The sequence below is a fragment of the Sinohyriopsis cumingii genome, chromosome 17 (genome assembly GCF_028554795.1).
Source record: "Sinohyriopsis cumingii isolate HCF-2022 chromosome 17, ASM2855479v2, whole genome shotgun sequence".
NCBI lineage: Eukaryota > Metazoa > Mollusca > Bivalvia > Unionida > Unionidae > Sinohyriopsis > Sinohyriopsis cumingii.
This window is the reverse complement of record NC_142977.1, coordinates 103,822,619-103,846,714: the sequence shown is the minus strand read 5'-3', so window position 1 is coordinate 103,846,714 and position 24,096 is coordinate 103,822,619. Positions and strand designations below refer to the sequence as shown.

The 24,096-nt window shown below is 34.9% G+C and overlaps 1 protein-coding gene and 1 pseudogene across 4 annotated transcripts in view; one reads left to right on the top strand and one right to left on the bottom strand.

Annotated features, from left to right (window-relative positions):
- Positions 1-24,096, bottom strand: part of LOC149779592 (DNA mismatch repair protein Mlh1-like) — a 302,826-nt gene that overhangs the window by 260,261 nt on the left and 18,469 nt on the right. For all 3 annotated transcript variants that reach the window (XM_089940364.1, XM_089940363.1, XM_089940362.1), the window contains exons 3-5: positions 15,091-15,181; positions 9,488-9,660; positions 5,174-5,246 (exon numbers count right to left, since the gene is read on the bottom strand). In XM_089940364.1, the coding sequence (XP_089796490.1) occupies positions 5,174-5,246; positions 9,488-9,660; positions 15,091-15,181 (337 nt within the window). The remainder of the gene's footprint in view (positions 1-5,173; positions 5,247-9,487; positions 9,661-15,090; positions 15,182-24,096) is intronic.
- LOC149779593 (uncharacterized) lies at positions 16,472-22,237 on the top strand (annotated as a pseudogene). The gene is made up of 6 exons (XR_016415677.1): positions 16,472-17,091; positions 17,653-17,848; positions 18,386-20,392; positions 20,911-21,137; positions 21,360-21,537; positions 22,002-22,237. The product of XR_016415677.1 is annotated as an uncharacterized LOC149779593 (transcript).

Sequence of the window (24,096 nt, the reverse complement as noted above, 5' to 3'; positions counted from 1 at the left end):
CAGTAGGTTTTGCAGTCTGCTCAGTGGCCTTTGCTCGGCGCTCACTAGTGTACATGCCTTAGAGGGAACATTGTTCAAGAACCTGGTGAAATTGTTAAACTTCAAAAGCCAAGCCACAATCGTATTATATTTGAATTCATACTCGAACTCTTCCCAAAATGATAATAAACGTTTTACACACTATTTCTCGTACTTTTAAAAAAGTATTTTTCCGGGTACGAGAAAAATACACGTGCATGTGTTTAAAATTTCAGGAACCATGCCACAATCATATTATATGTCATATTCATACATGATCTCTTCCCCAAAATGATAATATTTTCTTTTGCACAAAGTGGAAAGAATGAATTGCGTTTGTGAACTTGCATTACCATAATGGTAAAATATTTTTATAAAAAATAGGAAATTAATAACGAGTTCATAAGTAAACACAATCACATGTAAAACCCAAGAACGAAGTGCAGTAGGCCTGCGACGATCATGAGTCACTTTGATAAAAAAAATTTTTAAAGCTGAACGCATGTACAATTTCATACCATTTCAATTTCCAGCTAATAAAGCGGATATTATTTACTGGTAACATGTCTGGCATAACACTTCAAGAACCTGGTGATATTGTTAAATTTTAGAAACTACGCCACAATCGTATTATATTAAATTTCATATGCGAACCCAAAATGATATTAAACGCTTTACACACTATTTCTCGTACTAAAAAAAAAATATTTTTTTCCCAGTACGAGAAATATACACATACATGCATTTAAAATTTCAGGAACCATGCCACGATCATATTAATTTCAAATTCATACGTGATCTTTTCCACATAATGATTACAAATTTGTTATTCACTATTTCATGTACTTTGAACAAAAAATATTTTTTCATGTGCGAATAAATATATACGAAATTTCAGGAGCCACGTCACAACCGTGTTATATCCGAATTCGCGTTATAGTGGGCGCATTATAACAGGGATGCACAGTATATATATATATATATATATATATATATATATATATATATATATATATATAAAATGCAAATAATTAGAATCTTGTCTTCTAGCAAAAAGAGTTTAACCCTGAATTTGTATCTGTGCCAATAAAGTCTCAAAGAAGATTGTCAAAACAACCTAATCTCCTTATGACAATCTGGTTAAAATCCATCATTTTAAAAAAAATCAAAAGGGGTTGATTTAAATTTTGAGAAAAGACCTTCAAAATTATATACTGTTGTATAAAAAAGGACTGAATTTTCTGTAAAATGAACTTGTCTTCTTGTAATTCGTTAAACCAGTCCCCAAACCTGTACTGATACAGGGTCTCGTATCACTTTTAATATATTCCACCATGTCGACCAATTCTACGTGTTGTTTAATTCTGTGCAATGATACAACATTGATGTAAACATTGTATCACATGTTTGGTCTGGTCGAAACTCCAATTTGTATCAAGAATGAACTATCGTCCTTTAATTAAGGAAAGTGTTTTTCATAAAGTTTACAAAGTCTACCCTAAACGCATATGAAAATGTGATTTCTAAATGTCAACATAAGACCAACTCCGTGACCTTTTTGAACTTTCAACCCAGAAAATCCTATTCACTATATATCTTTTAGAATCATACAAATAAATACATTATATAAAAGATGGAAATATATACCTTAAAACGAAACTGCATTTTAATCCAAGTTTCCAAATTTGCAAGCAGTTGTCCCACACATACAAAATGGTCTGCATCCAAAATGTCAACTTGCCGCTAAAATGGGATTCTCAAGAAATTTCCCATAAACCAGACATTGTAAACACATTATATCCTATTCATTGTTTTTTCTCTTCAACATCATAGCTTTTTTTTAAAATATAAAATGTTGAACTTTACAAATTTATTTTTACAAGATCTGTTTAGTTTGCTTAATATATCTTGACATTTAATGGCAATGTTACGTTGAAGTTTGTAAAACCAGCTTATAAACCTGACCTAATTATTCGACTGAAATGCTGATAGAAATAGTCCAAAGTAATGTATTTCATTTCCATAGTCCAATGGACAAATATTACATCTTTTCAAAGCTATGCACAGAATAGGCCTACATATCGCGAGTCAAGAAAACACACGGGTGTTATCCAGTGTGTCCAAAATAAATATTATTTTGAACAGAATATTCTTGTGACAACTGCCTCTTTTCAAAGGTAAGCATTGCAGAATTTTATTTTCGATTTTCGTCAATCGGTCAAATTCGGTATGCAGAAAAGGCAGACAGCATTGAAATACAAGGGATGACAATTTCTCATTTCAGCTCTGAGATTCAACAATTTGGACTACAAATTTGGCTTAAAACAAATAGCAGTCTGTTTTCTAATCCGGGTTTCCTCCGAATATTCCCACCCCATTTTTCATATTTGGATGTTTAGGTTAGGGTGTGGAGTCATTCAATTGCATATAGAAAATTTGGAATGTGCCACCACCATGCAGTAGCGACATATGGTAGTCGCTTACCAGCAGGCCTAGAAAATTTAAACTTATATTATATCGACTCATACCTACATGAAATTGATAGGAAAATGATTTATTTTCTCAGAAATGGCAAGTATTATAATCGCTATGCCTTTAATCTGCTGATAGACCAGACTAAAGTACAGCACAGATGAAACCTGACCCGGTACTCGCCATTTGCATTACTAGTCACATGACTTCACGACTGCTCCGGTGGCCTAGTTGTTAGAGCATCTGCCTCAGATGCAGGAGGTCGTGGGTTTGATCCATGGCCTAGTCACACCAAAGACTTACAAAAATGGTACTAACAGCTGCCTCGATTGGCACTCAGCATTAAGAGGTTAGTATTAGGACTGGTCAGCCGGGTGTTAGGATAATGTGACTGGGTGGGACATCATGCTACATGTCTGCGGCCTGATGCCCCAGTGCTAGACATCACTATAAACTGTCACACTACAGACATCATAGTGATATGACTGAAAAATTGTTAAAGCTACATTTTAAAAATCCAAACCAAAGGACATTACTTCACAAATTTCAAACGACAACATCGGAAGTCTGATAGTCACATGATATCAACAACTAGCTCCTTTTTAATGTTGTTGTACAGAATTACAATAATATTAAATGAAAGTCAGATACTTTTTGTAAAAACCAGCAATCTGGCCAGTCTGATTTATCAAGCAGAAAGCACATGTCAACATGGTAGTCATGTGATAAACAAAACTCCAGAAGTTGTTCTTGGAATATATAAATATGGAAAATTTTGTGTTCTTTCATTTTTGTAGTTTTATTATAACCAGTATATGACGTTCATTTAATACTTTTTTTATCTTTTTCTCTACAAAATTTGAAAAGGTGGGTTGTTAGATTTGTGCACTCATTCGACTAGCAATGCAAGTCACGAGTACCAGGTCACATTTCATCAACAAAGTAGTTTTATCTTGTCTTTAGCATATTAAAGACTAAAAGATTTTATTAATCACAATTTCTGAGGAAATAAGTAATTTTCATATCGATTTCATGCATGAATCACTTGATCTAACAACATTTAAAGTTTGCTAGGCCATCCGGTAAGTGGCTACGCTTTGCCACCACCATGCTGGCCTCTTGTGATGCTAGACTGTTTTTCATACCTTCCATGTAAGGAAAGATACAGATATCAAGCTGACTTTGAAAATAAAAGTCTACTAGATGAATGTAATAAATTGTGCATTTGGATTTACTCAGCATATATCAGTTTAGTTACGACTCAATTACGTGACTGTTTAGAAAGTCAAGTGGTGGCAGAAAATTCTCGGGTTTTTCCTGACTTTCATCAATATTTGTGAAATTTAAAACTTTTCATGGTCAGGAAATTAATTATCATTTCTCCTAACTTCTTCCCAATTTCCTGGTAGCGTGGGAACCCTGTGATCATCAACATGGATGAAATTCTAGTGTACTTTGATCTCATTCCTGGACAGACTGATGATAAGATTGAGGTTAAAAGTGTGAGAATTATCACAACTTGTGCAGATTTGAAAAATGTGACTTTCTTCCTTGCAGTTTCCGCTTCAGGTGTTGCGTTGCCTCTAATGCTCATATTTCACGGTATGAGAAAGCTATATAAAATATTAATGCACCAAAAGAATGGATTGTATGCGTGCAGGAGAAGAGTTTTGTTGATGAGATAATGTTGCAGCGGATTAAAGAGTTTTATCTCAAGTACACAGTTTATACTTTTTTAAATAAAATTTCAGTTGGAGTGCATTTTATGACATGTAATTTTCGAATGATTAAACGGTGTACCACAACTTATGACTTGAAAAAATTAATTAATGGTGTTCCAACAAATATGGTGTCCGAACATATACGGTAAATGTATGGTGTTCCAACAAATATGGTGTCCTAACATATACAGTAAATACAGTATTCAGAGTAAAAAAATAGAGGGAATTTTTACATAAATGTTCATTAGATACCAAAATTATAAAACTAGTGAAATATTTCAAACCTAAAACTGTTTGCATTTCAGTGGTGTAATATTTTATTCAATGAATTTTTTACAATTCATATCAAACAAGTGTTCCATGGAACCAATCATCTCACCTTCATCAATGTAAAGATGATCTTGAAAAAGCTTATTACAAAACTTTCGTGTAAATCTTCAATGATAATGATGTTGTTGCCACTACCAGAAAAACATAACCTATCACCATGACTGTGTAGGTAGGATAATAACTCTAGTTTTAAAATACAATTACAAGATAATTGCACAGACGTTCTGTTATTTGCCCATGCTGCTAAATGACCCTGACAGCATACATGCCAACCCCTGGCAAGGAAAAAGCGTAATCCAAATGGAAAAAAGGAGTGATCCGAGCAGTAAAATAGTAATCCACATATAACATGATAAAATTCAATGAGCATATGAACAAAATGATTTATTTACCACTCTGGTCTTTTAACATCAATTACTGCTTCAAGTTTTCATATGTAGCACTTTTAGCTTTAAAAAGCAACAGACTCTCATACTGCATTTCAAAAAACTTTGTACCAGCTGAGACTAACTTCACATCTTGTTTGGACTGGGAACAGGACTTCTGTTTGGCAACAAAAAAAGGAAAATATCTGGTTTAGCATGAAACACTTATCCAAAAGATCTTGTTACATAATAAATTTTTTTACTGACTGTGATCTGTGTGCCAACGTTTCCTGCACAGGGTTTGACTGGTTCCTTCAGTTTTCCATCTGCATAGTTCCCCCTTAAAAGAAAGAATGCCAGTCCAGTTTGTAATTTTGTAATGGTGAATAAGAATATCATAATACAGTATATAATCTTACGATTATAATTTTAAACTTTTTTTTCATTCCCATTGAGACCTAAACACAGACGTAAAAATGTGCAAGATCATCAAAACCAATAGTTAAAACATAAAATGGCTTCTAAAATGATATTAAAAATAACAAGAGTCCCTTGACAGGACTTGCATCTATTGGCTTAAATGAATTTCCAAGAATTCAAGATAAGACCATTCCAACCTTTTAAGTGTGAAGTGTTGAAACCATCTTTGATCTTCTTCAGTGATCAGAAGATTTTCAAATAACTGTTGTGGTGGTCACACTGAATTTCAAATTGGCACCATTTCATTTAGGATCAACAAGGCATCATAAGAAGTTTTCTGGTGGAAACCCCATGTTGATATGACTTTCCATTTTGAGGAGCAACAATAACAAGATTTTCAAGATGGATGCAATGGCGACCATATTTAATATAAGATTGGCACCATTTCAACTTAGTATCAGCTAGACATTATACTGACGTCTTTGGTGAAAGAACGATATCGATATGACCAGTGACCAAGGAGAAGTAGTGAGCACGATTTTCAGGAGGACTATTGTGGCAGTCATATCTGAAATCTCATCGCACCATTTTTATTCATGACCAACAAGACATCACAAAACTTTCACTGGAAACCCTGTGCTGATATGACCATTCATTTCAGTGAGAACCAACCAGACATCTCTGCCGACAACCCCATGGTAACATTACTTGTCTTTCAAAAATGATTAGCAATGACAGGATTTTCAAGATGGTCACTAAGCAACCACACTGGCGGATTTCACATGGGCAGATTTCACATTGGCGCTATTTTCCATTAGGATCAACTAGGCATCATAAGAAGTTTTCTGGTAAAAACCCCATGAGAAGTAGTAATAATAAAATTTGGAGAAGATGGCCGCTGACTCGTTTGACTCGTTTTTCATTTAGGACCAACCAAACATCATAAGAAGTCTTTTAGTTAAAACCTGATAATGATATGACATTCCATTCAGATGAGTAGCTATAACAAGATTTGCTATATTGAACAGCATTTTGGCACTTATTTTTTTTTAGGACAACAAGACTTCCTGAAAAGTCTTCTGGTGAAAACCCTTTGTCAGTATGACTGTCCGTTCAGGAGAAGCAGTGATAACAAGACTTTCAAGATGGCCACTGTGGTGGCCATATTGGATGTCAATACTTTCATCAATGACCAAGTAAACATTGGGATGAATGTGTGTCTAGTTTCATGACAATCCTCAAAGTAGTTTCAGAGTAGCAGTAACAAATGTGTGTTAATGGACAAATGAACATCCAATAACAGACCATCCCACACATTCTTCTCGTCTCTGACCAGTAGGAACAAAAATAAGAATATATTATGAATTCATCCTTTTTCGAGGGGTGCTAATTTCATTTATTTCATGCTTGCTTCAAACCACAAATATAAAAATCTAAGGAATAATGAGATTCTGTAGACAATGTAGGCCTCCTTCCCCAATCCACTAATTTAAGTACCCCAAAAATGTCTTTGTCCACAAAATCAAGAAAACTGATACCCACAAAAATAACTTAATTTTCTATCATCTATTTTTAACGTTTACATACAGTGCTATAAAATAATTTATGACTACAATGGCAAACAGGGAAGGAGAATTAATTCTTGAAGCTGTTTTGAATGGTTATCATATATTAATACAGGGAAAAAAAATCAAAATAAATACAGCAAAACTTGTCTTAATATGTCAGGTTGTACTTCAATTTCCCACCCACTTCAGCTGCCAAATTTATCCTATCCTACAAAATTTACAATGACATTGAGTAATAAGACTAAATCTTTACATTGAAAAGTTGGAATTCAGCGAGCCAAGCAAAAAACATAATGTTACATCAAGTCACACCTGCATGAAATCAATAGGAAAAAAGATTTATTCTCTAAAAAACATTAAAAGTATTATGTCTTTGATCTGCTAATAAATGAGATGAAATTGCAGCACTGATAAAACTTGACCTGGTACTCGCTATTTGCATTACTAGTCACATGACTACACATATTTACAACAATGGAAATGCAATAGTAAGGTGATATCAACAACAAACAAACCCATTTCCAATGTTCTAAATGTTAAATAAAGTCACATACCACATGTTGTTGTTGTTGTTGTAGGGTTTAACGCCATTTTTCAGCACACAATAGGCTATACATGGCTGCCAGTATTAATGGTGGAGGAAGAACATGGGAAAACCCCTAAAGTACCACCCACCCACGAGAAGCTACTGGCAACCTTTCTCCCATACCCACATTGGCCGAATCTGAGACTCAAACCCAAGCAGACAGAGGTGAGATGGCAGTGATCTGTAACAGAAAGCGCTTTAGGCCTTTACCTCATAGAGCATAGTTACAAAGTGCAGCGCGCTATAAATAGAACACCTGTTACCTATTCGACTCCATACACATAGGTATGCCTGTTAACAGTTAAGCAATGTAGTGTATTTTATGTTTAACAGTAATTTTAACCATTTTACATTTTTGGTACAGATCTATTATGTGTGGAAAAATTTAAGAGTAAAATCCGATTGTTACAGCTGTATAATTATTTTTCACGGAAGAATTTTTTATGTGCTTTAAAATCTTGAGAGAACTCATTCACTGTCAAGTCAGTAAGACCGTGTGAGCAACTGTAGCTGTCATTTCTCATACTCGAAATTTACAAGTGTTTTGTCCGCGTCTACGTCACTAAGTCATCTGAATCTGATAATTTATAAAAACTAATTGCTGCCTATATCAATATCAGAGCCTTTACCTAAGTTATTGAAGCTTTCATAGTTGTGATTCTAATCATGAAAACTTCGTAAGTAATGAATGAAATCTGCGACCTCCATTTTGGAGAGTGGAGATTACGAACCAGTTACTTTAAATAGCTGATATCGACCAGAGTAGAAACAGTGACCACGTGATCTGACGTAATTGTCATTCGCAGAAATGAATGTAGTGTTTAATAGGGGGTTTTCCTCGAAGGTGGAGCTACAAAAACCGGCTTAAAATGGCTGATGTTTACAGCAGATGTCAAAAGGTGCTTCCATGTGAATGGAGTAGAGACGTCAAAAGGTGCTTCCATGTGAATGGAGTAGAGGCGTCAAAAGGCGCTTCCATGCGAATGGAGTGGAGGTATCCAAAGGTGCTTGCACGAGGTAAAGGGTTAGACCACTCAGCCACTCAGGGCCCCCATACCACATGTAAAATCCTTAAATGATACATTGTTCTTATTCTGAGAACAATTACAAGAAACCTGTCGCTGTCACAGCAACCCAGACAGAGATAAATTCAACATCCTGAGAGCACATGTCAACATGGTAGTCAAGTGGTAGTCATCATGATATAATAAAACCATCACTGACAGATGCTGTTTCATGAATCTTACCCAGGCAGTTGTTCTCAGAATAAATACATGTATATAGAGAATTTTGCCTTCAATCATGTTTTTTTATTACAAACAGTATGCAACTTTCATTTAATATTTTTTATTTTTCTACATCTGCAATGGGTTATTGCTGATATTACATGACTACTGGACCTATGATGTCATGAACATGTAGGTTGTGCACTCATGTGACTAGAAATTCAAATGGCAAGTGCCAGGTCAAATTTCATCAATGTCGTAGTTTCATCTTGCCTGTCTGCAGATTAAATACATAACAATTGTGATATTCGCAATTTTTACTTAAAATAATTTACCAATCAATTTCATACAGGTATGACTCTATGTAACTGCGTTTAGGTTTTTGCGAGGCCAGTTGGTATGCTGCAACCATGTTGGCTTATTGTGATGCTAGACTGATTTTCGTACTTTTCCTTTAACATACAGATGTCAACAAGCTGTGTGTGAATTAACCAGTCTACAAGACAAATCAAATCTAAAGAGCATTTGATGTAGACCGTAAAGAAAATTTAATATCAACAGCTCCAATACTACAGAAGTTATAGATCCAACATGGAAGACAGATGAACACTTTGAGAGATGAATGGACAAATTTGAATCTTCTATACCATGTACTTGTTAATAGAAGAGATAGAGAAAATCAAGGAGTCAAAAGGCTGCTATTGAATTTTCCCTAGAGCTCATTAGTCCCTCTAGCAAGTACTCTCCTAGAATATTTCTTCAGAGTATTATTATTTCCTACCTGTATGCACACTTTGAATCAGCCGTTCTTGTTAATATGGTAACGTGAGCCACATGACTGATGCTTGCCAATGCTTCACCACGGAAACCATATGTTGCTATGGAATTTAGGTCCTCGAATTTTGTCAACTTGCTAGTTGTGAATCTCTCACATACTATGTCCATATCCTCCTTCTGAAAAGGAAAAAAGTTCCTTAAATGGTTTATTCCAAAAGAATTGTTTTTACTGATTTACTATAACATTACAACAGTTTCAAATGTGATTTAGACAAATATTTTCTGAGTCAGTACAATATAATTTGAGCATAATGGTATTCCACTTGGCTTTATTTCAATGGAAACAGTTGCCTGGCCTATTATTATGTGTACTTGTATCTTTTCTATAGCACCACTCAATTTTGTTAATACAGTACTGCCCACTAGTATCAACAAGCCACCTATGTCAACAAAAATGCAAAGTCCCAGGCTCATAGTGAATCCAATTTTTCATGCTTATATGGCTGTTGAGATATAAAAATAAATGTTTATATATATGTCAATAGAAGGTCCCAACTTGAAAAATCCTGTTTTCTAATTATGTCCACAAGCTGCCAGTTCCATCCTATATTTTGTACAGTTGTTGTTGTTCTAGGGTTTAACGCCATTTTTCAGCACAAGATAAGCTATACATGGCGGCCAGTATAACTGGTGGAGGAAGAACCCTGGAAAACCCAGGGAAGAACCACCGACCCACGAGAAGCTACTGGCAGGCTTTCCCACATACCCACGTTAGCCGAGCCTTGGACTCGAACCCACGTAGACAGAGTGAGATGGCAGTGATCCGAAACGGTGAGCGCTTTAGACCACTCGGCCACTCAGGGCCCCTATTATTGTACAGTTATTTCATATGGCAAGGCTTTAATGTTACCATCATATTAACAAACAAGCATTTGTTTGATCCTCCAAAACTGGCATTTAGTGTTGACTTCAATAATGCTTACAACTTTCATCAAAGCAGGTCAGCTACAATTTTCAACATAAACAATGCACCCCTTCATCAAAGGATGTCAGAAACAAACTTGAATAAAAGCAATGGAATCTGATCAATTGTTGAATTTTCCAAAATGATCAGTGACTGAAATATGCTTATTATGCTGAGAAAGTTTCTTTTCAGCAGGAAAAAAGCAATTTAAAGCTATGATATCTGCCATTAGCAGTGTAAAACAAATTTACAATCTCTACAAACTAAATATCCAGCTGTTAAGGAAGCTGAAGGACAGGTAGGGCATCTCACAAAGATGTCTGAAAATTTTTCACTAGCTGACAGGTTTTCAGTTCTATATAACAGACTTGTCCTGTTGGTAGCTTCAGTAAGATGGTTGCAATTGTCATCTAAAAGTATAAGCCAATTTAAGTACATGTGCATGTAAACAACAAGTATACATCCACATCATACTGGCGACAATGAATATTGCCGAGATTTGTTTAGTGACCATGTTTGTTGACAAAGACAAACAAGGAAAAACATTTTTTTAATATGTGTTTATATACGTTTTCTGCTGTGACCAATACATAAATTTTGCAATGTGTGAGCTATACTCAAATTTGTGGATTTTTCATATATATGTATAGTACTTATGCATTATAAATCATATTATAGAAAGGTAACACCATTTATCTTGGCATCTTCTTACGTCAACACTACTACCTTTTGCCTGCGGATGTCGAGATAACAGTACATGAAACATCAATCTTTGGAGATTATAGTTCATCATTACCTTCATGTCATTTCACTCATTATTTATTTTTTTATCTGCAAACTCTTTTTCTACCTGATGGTAAGTACGATCCTTCTAATTTTTTCAACAATAAGTGTGTGTGTGTGTGCGAGTGATTTGGATTTTTAATGCATCTTTATAAATTTTTCAGTCTTATCACTAAGATTTTTGCAGTGTGGCAGTTTATAGTGATGTCTAGCACTGGGGCATCATGCCGCAGATATGGAGCATGATGTCCCACCCCGTCACATTATACTGACACCAGGTCGATCAGTCCTAACACCAACCTCTTAATGCAGAGTACCAAGCGAGGCAACTGTTAGTACCATTTTTATAAGTCTTTGGTATGACTTGGCCGGGGATCGAATCCATGACCTCCCGCTACTGAGGCAGCTGCTCTAACCACTAGGCCTTTGGAGCAGTCAAGGTGCTCAGAACACTGTATTACATTACTCATGTATTCTTTGTTTAAAAAAAAGCAGTGTTGATTTGTCACTTTTTCTGATCTGACATTCTGAAGTTTCAAAGGATCCATCTGCTCTAACATTTTCAATCATATAACATCCAAAACTCACACCATAAAGTGTCTCAGTTAACATCTGGTGCCATTTTCTTTAAAAATACAGACTGGTTCACTAACTAACTAGCTTTATTGATAAAATGAATCTTTTACACAAAGTGCACTTTTGAAGAAACCTGTCTGTTATCTTGGAATGGGGTCTTATAAAGTTGCTATAAATAGCAAATAAGGAAATTACTCTATAAGCTATTCACCTATTTAGAAATTTGCAAGTTTATATTAGTGGAATTAAAGAGATGATAATAAAATGACAAAAACAACTTTTCATTGCTTTATTTTATTTTATTTATTTAAAAAGCCAAAACAGTGTAATCCATATGCAGTCACGCAGCAAACATAATTTGCAGAAATAAAACATAATGATTATGCCAAAAGCATAATGGTTGGCATGTATGCATATACATAGCTAGTTGAACCAGCCAGAACGAGTTGGGAAACTGTTTTTTATGACTGTCATACATGTACAAATTTCCACATTTCCCAGGTATTATCTTTTGGATACTTCTGCTCCAAAACAAAAATTTTCACTAATATAAACTCTGCCGAAGTTTAACTATCTTGAATCAGTGCTTTACTGACTACCAAGTCAGATTTCTGATCTGTTGAATCAGTGCTTAACTGACTACCAAGTCAGATTTCTGATCTGCTGAATCAGTGCTTTACTGACTACCAAGTCAGATTTCTGATCTGTTGAATCAGTGCTTTACTGACTACCAAGTCAGATTTCTGATCTGTTGAATCAGTGCTTTACTGACTACCAAGTCAGATTTCTGATCTGTTGAATCAGTGCTTTACTGACTACCAAGTCAGATTTCTGATTTGTTGAATCAGTGCTTTACTGACTACCAAGTCAGATTTCTGATCTGTTCCATAATGTTGTATCTGGATTTCAAATCCATCACTGTGTAACGAATTTTTCAGGCATAGGTCCTCATATTTCCTAACAGTCATGTAAATGCATCCTTCCCTCACAAGGTGTCATGATGGATAGAAGACCTAAGATTTCCTCATGTAAACGAAGGCTTTCACATTATGGAAACTTGCCACACCTGAGGTACATTTTGAATCACATTAAACATGCTATGTCTTGATATTACTTATATTTATTTACCTTGATACATACTTTGCTAAATATCAATGTATCTCTTTCATGATTCTTTGATTAATATGCTTAACTCAGCTGCATTCCAACTCACAATGTCATTTCAGTACCACACTCTCCGGTGTGGAGGTATTGCAATTACATCACGAGGCGGGATGCATTACGCATTTTGATTGGTTGACTGAGAATCCATTACCTAACATATTTGTATATAAACACGTCTGCATCAACAGATGAGAGCTGCTTTCACATGTTGAAACACCAACTTAAGCGGCTGTAATAAAATTATAAACCCTAAAACATGGCTACGGCAATGCTTCAGGTATCTTTGAAGTTGGATTAAACCGCCCATAACAATATTAGATGAACTATAAATTTATCCTGTTTGGAATTGGAAATACAGTCTAAATTACCATATTTCTCCATCTATGGAGATATACTTCTAAAACCTTCTCTCCAATCCTGGGTAACAGTCCCAAAGCAAATATAATATATGTATGTGCAAGAAAGTAAGGGAATTATTAACCTTACAAGCCACAAATATGAAATGTTTTGTATTGTATCAATTGTGGGGTAATGTAAAGTCATTATAAACTTGTACATTTCTCCAGTATTGGGTACATGTCAGTAACCATAGATGGGTAAACCATACATATACATGTATACTATGATTGTATTGTGTAGGTGTGATTCCAGTGTTTGTATATATTAAAATAAATCTACTATATTTTACTTATCCTGACTTAGTTTTCTTTCGGTCAAGTGCTAGGCTGGGACAAACATTTTTATGAAAATGTTGACCTTTAATAGATCAAGAAAACGTAACATTTGCCATGGTCAGGTTGTCCAGACAGACATATTTTGATCAAATTAACTGATTTACTTATTACCTTCATTTTTTTTTCCTTTTTTATTAGTTTTATCTTAAATCTTATAGGGCTAATAGTTTTGTAACACAAGATCCTGCAGGGCTATATTGTTGAGAAAATAAATGTAAATCACACTCTACTGTTAAACTGTATTTGAGTTTGGATTATTATTCTGCCAAATCTGCATTGAATTTCAAAATACTGCTGAAAGGAGGCTTGACCATCATGCCATCTATATTTGTCCATCAGTATGTATATCTGATTTGTATTCACCACCATTTATAGGCTAAAATCACTCACTGGTATCTCCACTGACATTTTCGCAACTCCAATAACATGATGTGCTTCTTAAGTTTAGAAATCGTTGTTATCATCACTATCATTAGCTAGTTTTTTGCTAAATGAAATGATCATCTCCTCAGCCATTTGGGTTTTTCTAGGAAACCAGGATTTTAAATACACATCTGTAAAATGCAAGGTTTAAATAATGACAATGTTTGTTCCAGGGCCCAATCAGCCAATCAAATTAAGTTTAACGACCATTATTGTCATTCTGAAGAATGCAGATGTATAAACAGTTGCCTGCCTGAAAAAAGACAAATGTCGCAACAAGGACTTTGTTTAATAAAAACTATATACTGCACTGAGTACATTTTTATATGCACAACCAATATGTGGGACTTTTCATGCATCACTTTTCTCCTTGTGCACAAATTCATAAAACTTTTGCACAATTCGCAGCATCTCTGTTTCTTGCCCACTGATTTCTTCTTTGGAAGTCACTGTTGACCACAAATTTAAGTTGTATCAATGACATAAGGACTCGGATTCTTAAAAAAATAACAATAAATGCATAATTTAACATTAAACTGAATATGGTTCATTGTGACAACATAAAAACAAAAAAATTTCACACTGCATATTATTTGTGATACAGCAATTATTCATTTTTCAATAAGTACCAATTTTCATGGATTTAATAGTTACCACAAACCATATATTTAAAAACTCAAAAAACAATAATGATTCTATGGAGACATTTCAAGCACTTCCCTAATGCACAAATTTAAGTAGATATACCCATACAAATTTCATTTCTTGCAAAACAAACAAACTGATACACAAAATAAATGAATTCACAGTAATCAAACATATCAAAATCATGCCTGGGCAAAATTTGGCAACTATCTGGGAAATCACAGCCACCACATTTCTCTGCTTGTGTGTTCTACATCCAGCCATCTGAATAAACATCCATTTTCCACACACATACATAATCACACAAGTGGATCATACCCTTATTCCTGAGCCATTGTCCTGAATCTGAAGTAGTTTAAGACCTCCTTGTTTGACAGTCACTTGGATAGATGTCGCCTTTGCATCAAGGCTGGAAAAACAAAGAGATAATACTTTTGAATTATTTAGAAACAAACAAGAGACCCAACTGGATCTGTGATTGCTCACCTGTCTAATACCACCTCAATTATCAGAATGTAGCAGCAAATGGTCAGGTAATCTGTGTCTAAGTTTCCTGACATCAGAATGATACCAATCAAATCTGATCATACATCACGGGGGGGGGGGGGTTGAGATTATGTGTCACAAATTTTCTATGATTTTAGCAGTTTCCTGACAAACTAACATATATCATACAGGTTAAATATAAAACTACTTCAAGCCTGAAAGTTTCTAATTTTGAGAGTCAGGACTTTCCCTATTTACTGTTGCTTTGCTTTCCTTTTCAAGAAAGCTAAGTTTCCATTCAAAGTTAAGTATTCTCTCCTCCAATTAATAATTGTAGACCCAGAATAAAAAAAGAACAAGATCCCAGTCTGATTCTTGAGTCATAACCAATATACACAATACATTCTTCTTCTGACTGAGACTGTCAAACATCTAAGCAGTGTGGGTGAGTGGAATCAATGCATCGGTGGCAGATAAGTATTACATAATTACAATTAGTTTTACCTCACAAAACCACATTGAAATGGCTGCAATACACTACCTGATACATGTACTACTTCCTGAATTAGGGGGGAGGTGATAACCTCAAAAACAAAAACTGCATTTAACATTAAGCTAGTAGGTAGCTTGGCAACATATAGTGCTGCTACAAACAGACCCCCCAATCATTTGTGCTGTCACAAATAGACCACCCAATGATTTGTGTTGTCACAAACAGACCCCCCAATCATTTGTGCTGTCACAAACAGACCACCCAACGATTTGTGTTGTCACAAACAGACCACCCAATCATTGCCTTCACTCCGAATCAGCAAGAGAACAAAGGTGAAAAGGATTAAAAAGTAGAATGGCATTATCCACAGGATTGATTCAAGTAACCTCAAGATGCAACAATAGCCCTATAGCCCTAAGAAAGGATTTTTTTTCTTCTTCTTCTCGTCTCTTGAAAATACTTTTTGAAACCTTTCACCTAAAAATTTTGATCAGGATTGCATTCAGTTTGATTTAAAACTTGTACATTTTTTTTACATTCTTGGCATCAGATGTTAAAGTGGAATTGATTTAAACAAACCATTCATTTTATATGCATCAGTTAATAACAGATGACTAAGGCCAAAATTAAAATTAAGTTTGTTTCCCCTTACCCGACCGACCCTCTTAAAATCCGCCGACTGAAAAAAAATTTTTGAAAAATTTGCGATAGTATTTTTTTTTTTTTTCGTTTTGTTCAAAAGTTTGTTTTTTCGTTTCGTTTCGTTGTGCGATCCGTATTTTCATGCAGTCAACAAAATCGATGTCACTAGCGCGCGAAAAACGTTTGTTGCAAGGTGTTTAAATTAGATAGGAAAAGCATCATGACCGGCATGGCCGGCAAAAGAAAATACGAAGAAGATTTCATTATATGTGTAAGCGTAATCGCGAAATGCGGGAAATCAAACAAAAAAATTTGTAACAACAGAATACTACAATACTCAACGGAGTGTACATGGGATGATGTATATCACGACATTACCAATGATACAGACTTTCGCCCTCATAAAGCAGATGTACTGAACGTCAGTTTATCAGACAAACTGGATGGAACGATGACTTTTCATCCAGACCTTCACGAAGGTCTGCATGTGGTGAAAGAGTTTAATCAGCGACTGAAATATGTTACATTTACGGTGACCCGTGATGAAAGTGTTGGGTTGGATGATGTTTCCTCAACTACTACTAGTACAGAAAATCAACAAGCACCACCTGCACGGACTGCCTTTTCTGTTTTAATGTCTACTTCCGTGGCAACAAAGCTACCACAACTTAAGGACACAAATGCTGAGCGTTTCACTGGTATAAACAATTTTTTTATATGAAATAATGTTATTTTCAAACATCTGTCTGACAGTTATTAGAAATGAATTCATGCACCCTCTGACAACTGCAATCTTTCTAGAATTTTTACTGCCTTCCTAATAATATATTTAAAGTCTATTTGTCAAGTACAAATGTTTAAGCTTTGACCGACAATAAACACAGAGCATACACAATATAGCAAAAACTATACATATATAACATACAAAACAAAAGCAGACAATAAAAACATTAAAGACATACATAAACATGATTAAAACATTATTTTGATACCTGCAGTGCATAATGAATATGGCAGTGTTAAAGTCTATTAATTATGAAATCCGTTTGTTGATATTAGATTCAAGGTTTTGAATTTTATCTGCCATGGGGCACGATTGCAAGACAGCCAACAGTAACTGGTGTCACATTGAAGACTGCTGTCTGTTTTTTGTGTGCCATGTACACTTATTCCACATCTCATATCTCATTTAATATTATCTATCAGTAAAGCTGGCCATTCCATCTCAGTGAAAGGTTTTTCTTATTCCATTTTTTCAGCTAAAGATGAGTTGTTTAACGGCATAGTCAAAGATATGATAGAATGTGGAAACAAATTTCCTGGAAGCATGTCCCACCAGAGTATATCTGAACAAGTCCTGGTGCTAGTAAATGCTTTGTGGTACATAAGTGGCAACATGTCCACAATAGAAGAGAGAGCGGCCCACCTGACAAGAATCAAGCACATCCCGGAGAGGTGTTTATCTTTGATAATATTAAAATGAAGTAAAAGATTAATCTTTATTCAATGTATATTTATTACAAACATTCCTGCAACACATAATTCTAGAGAAATTTAATATAGTAAGTGTCTTAATGTCCATATTTTTTTTTTTTTTTGATTTTCAATGATAAAACTGAGCAAGCAATACTATCTCACGTTAAAGGAAAATATGACATAGACTTTTTAATATTTGGTAAGCTGATTAAAATAAAGGTTCAATGTCATAAGATTTAAAAAATTGGTTGAACACTTGACTTTTTTATTTCTTTTGTGTTGCTACCCAACCCTAATATTGCGATGGAAGAGGGTGGTTTTATAGCACCATAAAATCTGGTTCAACCTTCCACGGTTTCATTTAAGCCTGTACAAAGTCAGGACCATTGCGGTTGTCAATTTCTCCATTATGTACATGTAGTAACCTCCATTTTGCTTACTTTACTTTTCCGTGACATTTGTCAGAGATTGATTATCCTTGTTCAGTAATTTTGTTGTAACTTACCTTTTTTACAGGTTTTTAAAGTTTGATGGTGCTAATGATTATAAAAGAAAGAAGCAAAAACGTCCACAGCTTACTGCAAAAGATCTGAAGTTACAAGTCCAGTGTTTATTCAGGCTAATCTCAAGACCTTTTACACAGCATTGGACCATAAGAGGTGACATTGAAACCTTAACTGGATGTTTACAGTCTTATGCAGATTATTTAGAAAAAGCAAATGAAAAACAGATATCACGACAATTACAAATGAATCCAGTTTGTCAGATTGATTCCAATCTCTCCATTGCACATCGTCCTAGACAAGATGAAATCCTACCATGTTACAGTCGATTGGATGGTCAGGTATCTCAGATGGCAATGTTTCAACCTCTCTTCTTTGATGAAGATTTGCATTTAAATGAACCATTTAAAGGGCCAGAACAACGATTTAGATATTTTGAGAAACTTTGTCTGACCATACCAGTACATATGTTAAGGTATGACCCTGGTGGAAGGATTGGGGCGATTTCTTTTATCTGGAGAATTCCTGAAGATGGGATGTCTTCTTCGGAAATGTTTATGAGAGACAACCAAGTTTTGCACAGCTTGCGCAGTAAACTGCCTGAATATCACACAAGACAAATGAGACAGGAGTTCTTCAATGCTTACGGAAATATTGCTGGAACCATTATACCTCCACACATTTTGCGGTCTATCTACACAACCTTTACAAATGATGCTTCAGCAGATCAAAATAAGGAAATAGATAACCAAGTACGTCTTTCTGTTTTGGGGATTGATCCTGATCTTGTGGTAGATTTATGTCACTTAAATAAGGGTAGACCTAATGACACTTTCGATGTATTTTTTCAGACCCTTGAAAAGGAGATTCAGGACATGGTTGCTGCAGATGAGAGGAGACACAATACAGAGCATATTTCACGTTTTTTGTCTGTTAGGGATATGATAGAGCAGGTGAAAAGTAAAGTACCAGAAGGAACCAATATTCCCAGTGAGTCATCAGTCCTACTAGCATTTGTTCCAAAAAATGCACATCAAAATGTAGCCAAGTTATACAAAGGTAGAGTACCTATTAGATTGAAAGTACAGACCAGGCAACTTCGTGCACAACACCAAGATGATCACTACTGTTCAGCTCTTTTTAAATACTGTAGAGCATATGCAACACAATTTAGAGACATTAGTAATTTTGTGTGTATGGATGACAAGTCTAAGCTGGACTTTGGAGAACCTGATCTCTTCACCTCAACAGGGGTAAGAGGGAAGAAATCCATAGTTCCGATGAATTCAGTACTTTCCTGTCTTGATCATGATGTGCAGAGCAAAGGCTCACTTACTCCTTCTGTCGTACTTGATGTAGATATTCCAGGTGATGCAACAGAAACATTCTACAGGGGACAAGTCTCGGTTACATTCAAAGATAGTATCTTCCAGGCAAGCACCCCCTTCCGTCACATAGTAGAGCTTGAAACTATTCTGAAAGCTAAAAATGAGAACAAACCAGCTTTATTTATGTTACACAGATGGTGGTCCTGACCATCGGGTCACATATGGAGCAGTAAAGTTGTCATTGATTGTTTTATTCAGAAGACTCCGGTTAGAATTCTTAGTTGCCTGCAGAACTGCACCAGGTCGTTCTTGGACTAATCCGGCTGAGCGGATTATGTCACTTCTCAACATTGCCTTCCAAAACACTGCACTTGCACGAGAGCTTGCCTCATCTGATGTAGAAACAATTCTGAAAACATGCGGAAGTATGAATGAAATCAGAACAAAAGCTGGAAAAAACAATCAAATTAAAACAGAATGGCTACAGTCAGTTCAACCTATGATCAAAACCCTGTCCTCAAGAACAGAGAGAGTCCAACTTAAGGAAAAGTCTTTCAAAGTATTTAAAGCAGCAGAGGATGCTGATGTTGAAATGGCTGAAGCTGAAGTGACCCTTATAGACCCTGCCATCAAAGTTGGAAAGTATCAGCAGCAGCAACTTAGCCATGCAACACAGCTGAAAAAATTTATTGGTAAGTACAGAGATCTACAGAACATTTTTATTGCTTGCGACACTCAGAAAGTGCCAGGGTTGAAGTTGCAATATCTTGTCAGTCTGTCCGTAATTTCAAGGGTGAGTGTCAGAGCATTTTATAATTCCAAACTGAAAGTGGACATGCAGCTCTCCCGATTTGTTAGACTTCTACATTATAAAAACTCAACATTGACAGATAAATCATGATTTATTTACAGATATACACAAATTTTAAAAATAGAATAACATTGCATACAAATTGTCTTTGTAAGTCGACAGGAATTATTTTGAAATATTAATTTAATGGCCCAGGGCACTACTCTTAAACATTATGCCAGGAACCCGTTCATTGTGCATTTTCTCATTTTTTCTTCATATGAAACATAACTCAAACATAATTTAGTCCTTAGTTTAAACTTATTGGCTCATTTTCAAAAGTGATGTGTTAAATGTCCCTGCATGTCAGCCCTTTCTATTAAATAAAAGATTTTCATGTCTCTTGGTATTTTATTACAGCTGATCACTGCCGTGAACGCCATTACTCCTTTCAGATCAGAAGATGTCATGATGAGGGTTGCTGTCCTACTCCAGAGAGGGAATGGGCGTGGTTACCAGACCCCATATTAGACATAACTGGACAGCATTACAAGCCATTTGATGAACTGCTTGGTAAAGAAACTACAGATAAGGACAGGCCGTCTAGTTTAAAGCAAACTGTAGCTGCTGTGGCACAAGAACAACAGGTAAGGATGTTCATAAATCTTATTAAAATATAGAAGTTTTATAAAGTATTGATTTAACAGTTATAAATTGTGCAATAATAACAACACATGTATATAAAAAAGTTATTTAAGAAACTGCAACTTTAATAGAACCCCTTGTAACATAATAAGTTACAAAATAGAGGGCATGTCACTACACAACACTTAAAACACAAGTGATGATATTTATGTTTCTTTTTACAGGGTTGTAAAAACAGTATTCTTGTGGGACAGAATGTTAGACAAACTGTTAACTGCTGTGAGTGTCTAAAACCACGATGCATATACGCTAAGACGAAACTAACAGCAAGAGACCAGAGAGCTTTGACACATACTTTGGAGAAATACGACTATACTTGTGGTTCTGTTATCACACCTGATGGTAAGTTCTAATGATTTAATATTTTATACTTTTATCCAAGTCCTTAATACTTTATTCAAAAATATACCTATACACTCTTCACATACTGAATGCGGTTTGACTCTTACCTTGATTTAGAATCATGTCTGACACTGTCAGAGAGCCCAGATAGTTTTTAATGCTCTTTCATGTCAGATATTGCTTTTTTTAACTGTGATTTTCTCTTAGTACTAGCCATTGCACTAAAATTTTAATGTGAATATTATTTTACAAGTATTCCTGTTTCCTGGTCCATGCTCCCAATTTTTAGTGAAGTCCAAGTTGCTCATTTATCTTTTTATACTAGTTTCTCTGTGTTTATAAAGATAATTATTTACAGATTTAGTTTCAGGTTCTATATGCTATTTGTTGTGTATCATGTCTAGTCACCTTCGGACATTAAAGTTCAATTTTGGATAATTGGTGTTCTATTTAATATATTTTAGGAGACATCCTACAGGGAAAAGTGTTTGTAAGACTACAATTGTCTTGTGCTGTACACATTGAATTCCCATACTATGCCAGCAACATTGGCAGACCAGATATTTGTGCTCATTGTGGAGCCATAGGAGCAGAAAAATCCCAGGAAATGACTGGAAGATTCCGTACTGTTCTACCAGTGTGCCTGCAATGTTTAGCATCTGGAAAGGACATTCCAAAACGAAACCCAGTTAAAAACTAACCAGCAGCTCTTAGTGACATTCAAATGATGTTTTGCATTGTTTGTTTCTTTTTTGTTAGTTAGATTTCTACATGTATTTAGTGTTCTGACATTACTTTATTGACATGTTTCTGCATATTTGAGACACTATTCAATGTCTAACTTTATATTTGTGCATTTTGACAGGTCTTGCAAATATGTTAAGTCTCATTATATATTGAACCCAATGATACTAGTCAGAAAGAATACTCAAGACTTTTAAAATACTTTTATTAATTATTTTAAAACATTTTTATACATTTGACCTAGTCAGAAAAAATACTAAGGGTTATTCCAGCAAATATCTACCTTAACCCAACACTCCTCAAAAACTCGGAAAAAAACACTTCTTGCACCTTTACATGTGTATCTTTATATTTCATTGAAATTACTCTCATTTAATATATGTTTCAAAATTTGAGTAAATCTGTTAAATTGGTACCCTGGCCAATGCCTGCAGGGAGTATTTTTATTGGAATAGCCCTTATCAAAAACTAATCTAGTCTATAAAACATTTTAAACTTGTTCACAAGTTACTGTATTTCAGTTCATGAGTTACTGTATTTCAGTATTATTATTAAAGTTGAATTTATCGTTTTTCTGTTTCCTATGTGTCAGTTTATAGTGTCATGAATTTCATGAGAAAAAAAAATTATTAGCCTACCTACCTACCCAACTTCAAATTGTTGGGTAGGGTAAGGGGAAACAAAGATATTTTTAATTGCGGCCTAATATTTTACAGTTGCTGAATAAGCCTATGTGATGTGAAATCTTGTACATCTTATCTAAAAGGACAAAGGTTGCGGACTGGCTTTTTAGATAGACCATCAAAGAATATAAATATTACTATCAGAAATGCACCCTTACCAAATGAAAGGTCATTGTCACTTTCATTTCACATTTGTGCCAAAGGTTAAGTTTTTTGCATATTTTGTGATCAAAAGAGGTTAAATTTTACCAAAAGAGGTCAAATTTAGCACCCTGTATATACTCTGTTATGCCTAGATGCATGAAACTTTGTGAGGGAATGCATCTTTATAATAACTAATCTCTCATCATAAAGGTGGGTCCTGTAAGCTATATTTCATGTTTCACTACTTTGGAAAAAATTGCATGCTTTAAGATTCTTTCTCAACCTCTGCTTACACTAGAATCATCTCTATTAGCACCATTCATCAAGAAAGGTCACTGTGATCTACATTTAACATTTTATTGTCTTATGTTTTAGATCAGGACCATAATAGCATCATCTCTTTCACATAAACAGTGCACTTTTATCCACTCTGAATAACGGTTTTATTCTGAATAAAAAATAAAATAAACAACAAGTAACTCCAAAAGGAATCTATATCCTTTCCCTGAGGTATTATCCAAGACAGATTGACTACAATATCCTGCCAACAATCATGATGCACACTTATAAATTTACCCACCACAATGACAGTAATATTGAGACAACCAGAACTATAACCTTAAAATCAATTTTTCTGGCTCATCTTTTCATGTTATTTTCATTAATGTATTGCATCATATATTCTTAAAATGAATATTTTCTCTTGTTTCTTTGGCTACATAATATTCCTACTTCTTAACAACTTTAGTTTCATTCACCACTAAATTACAATCCCACCATGTGGTTCCATAGCAGGAAGGTAGCATGTGTATATGTTTTGTTTCAATAAATGAACGACATGTAAAATGTTCAATTTGTCACTTCAATTCATATATAAAAAAAATTGGGCCCTCACAAGCTAGAGTATTCTACATCACACAACCTTGGGCTCAATAATTTTCAATTCTCAGTTAATAACCTCTTCATGTAACTCATACTGAACTTATCT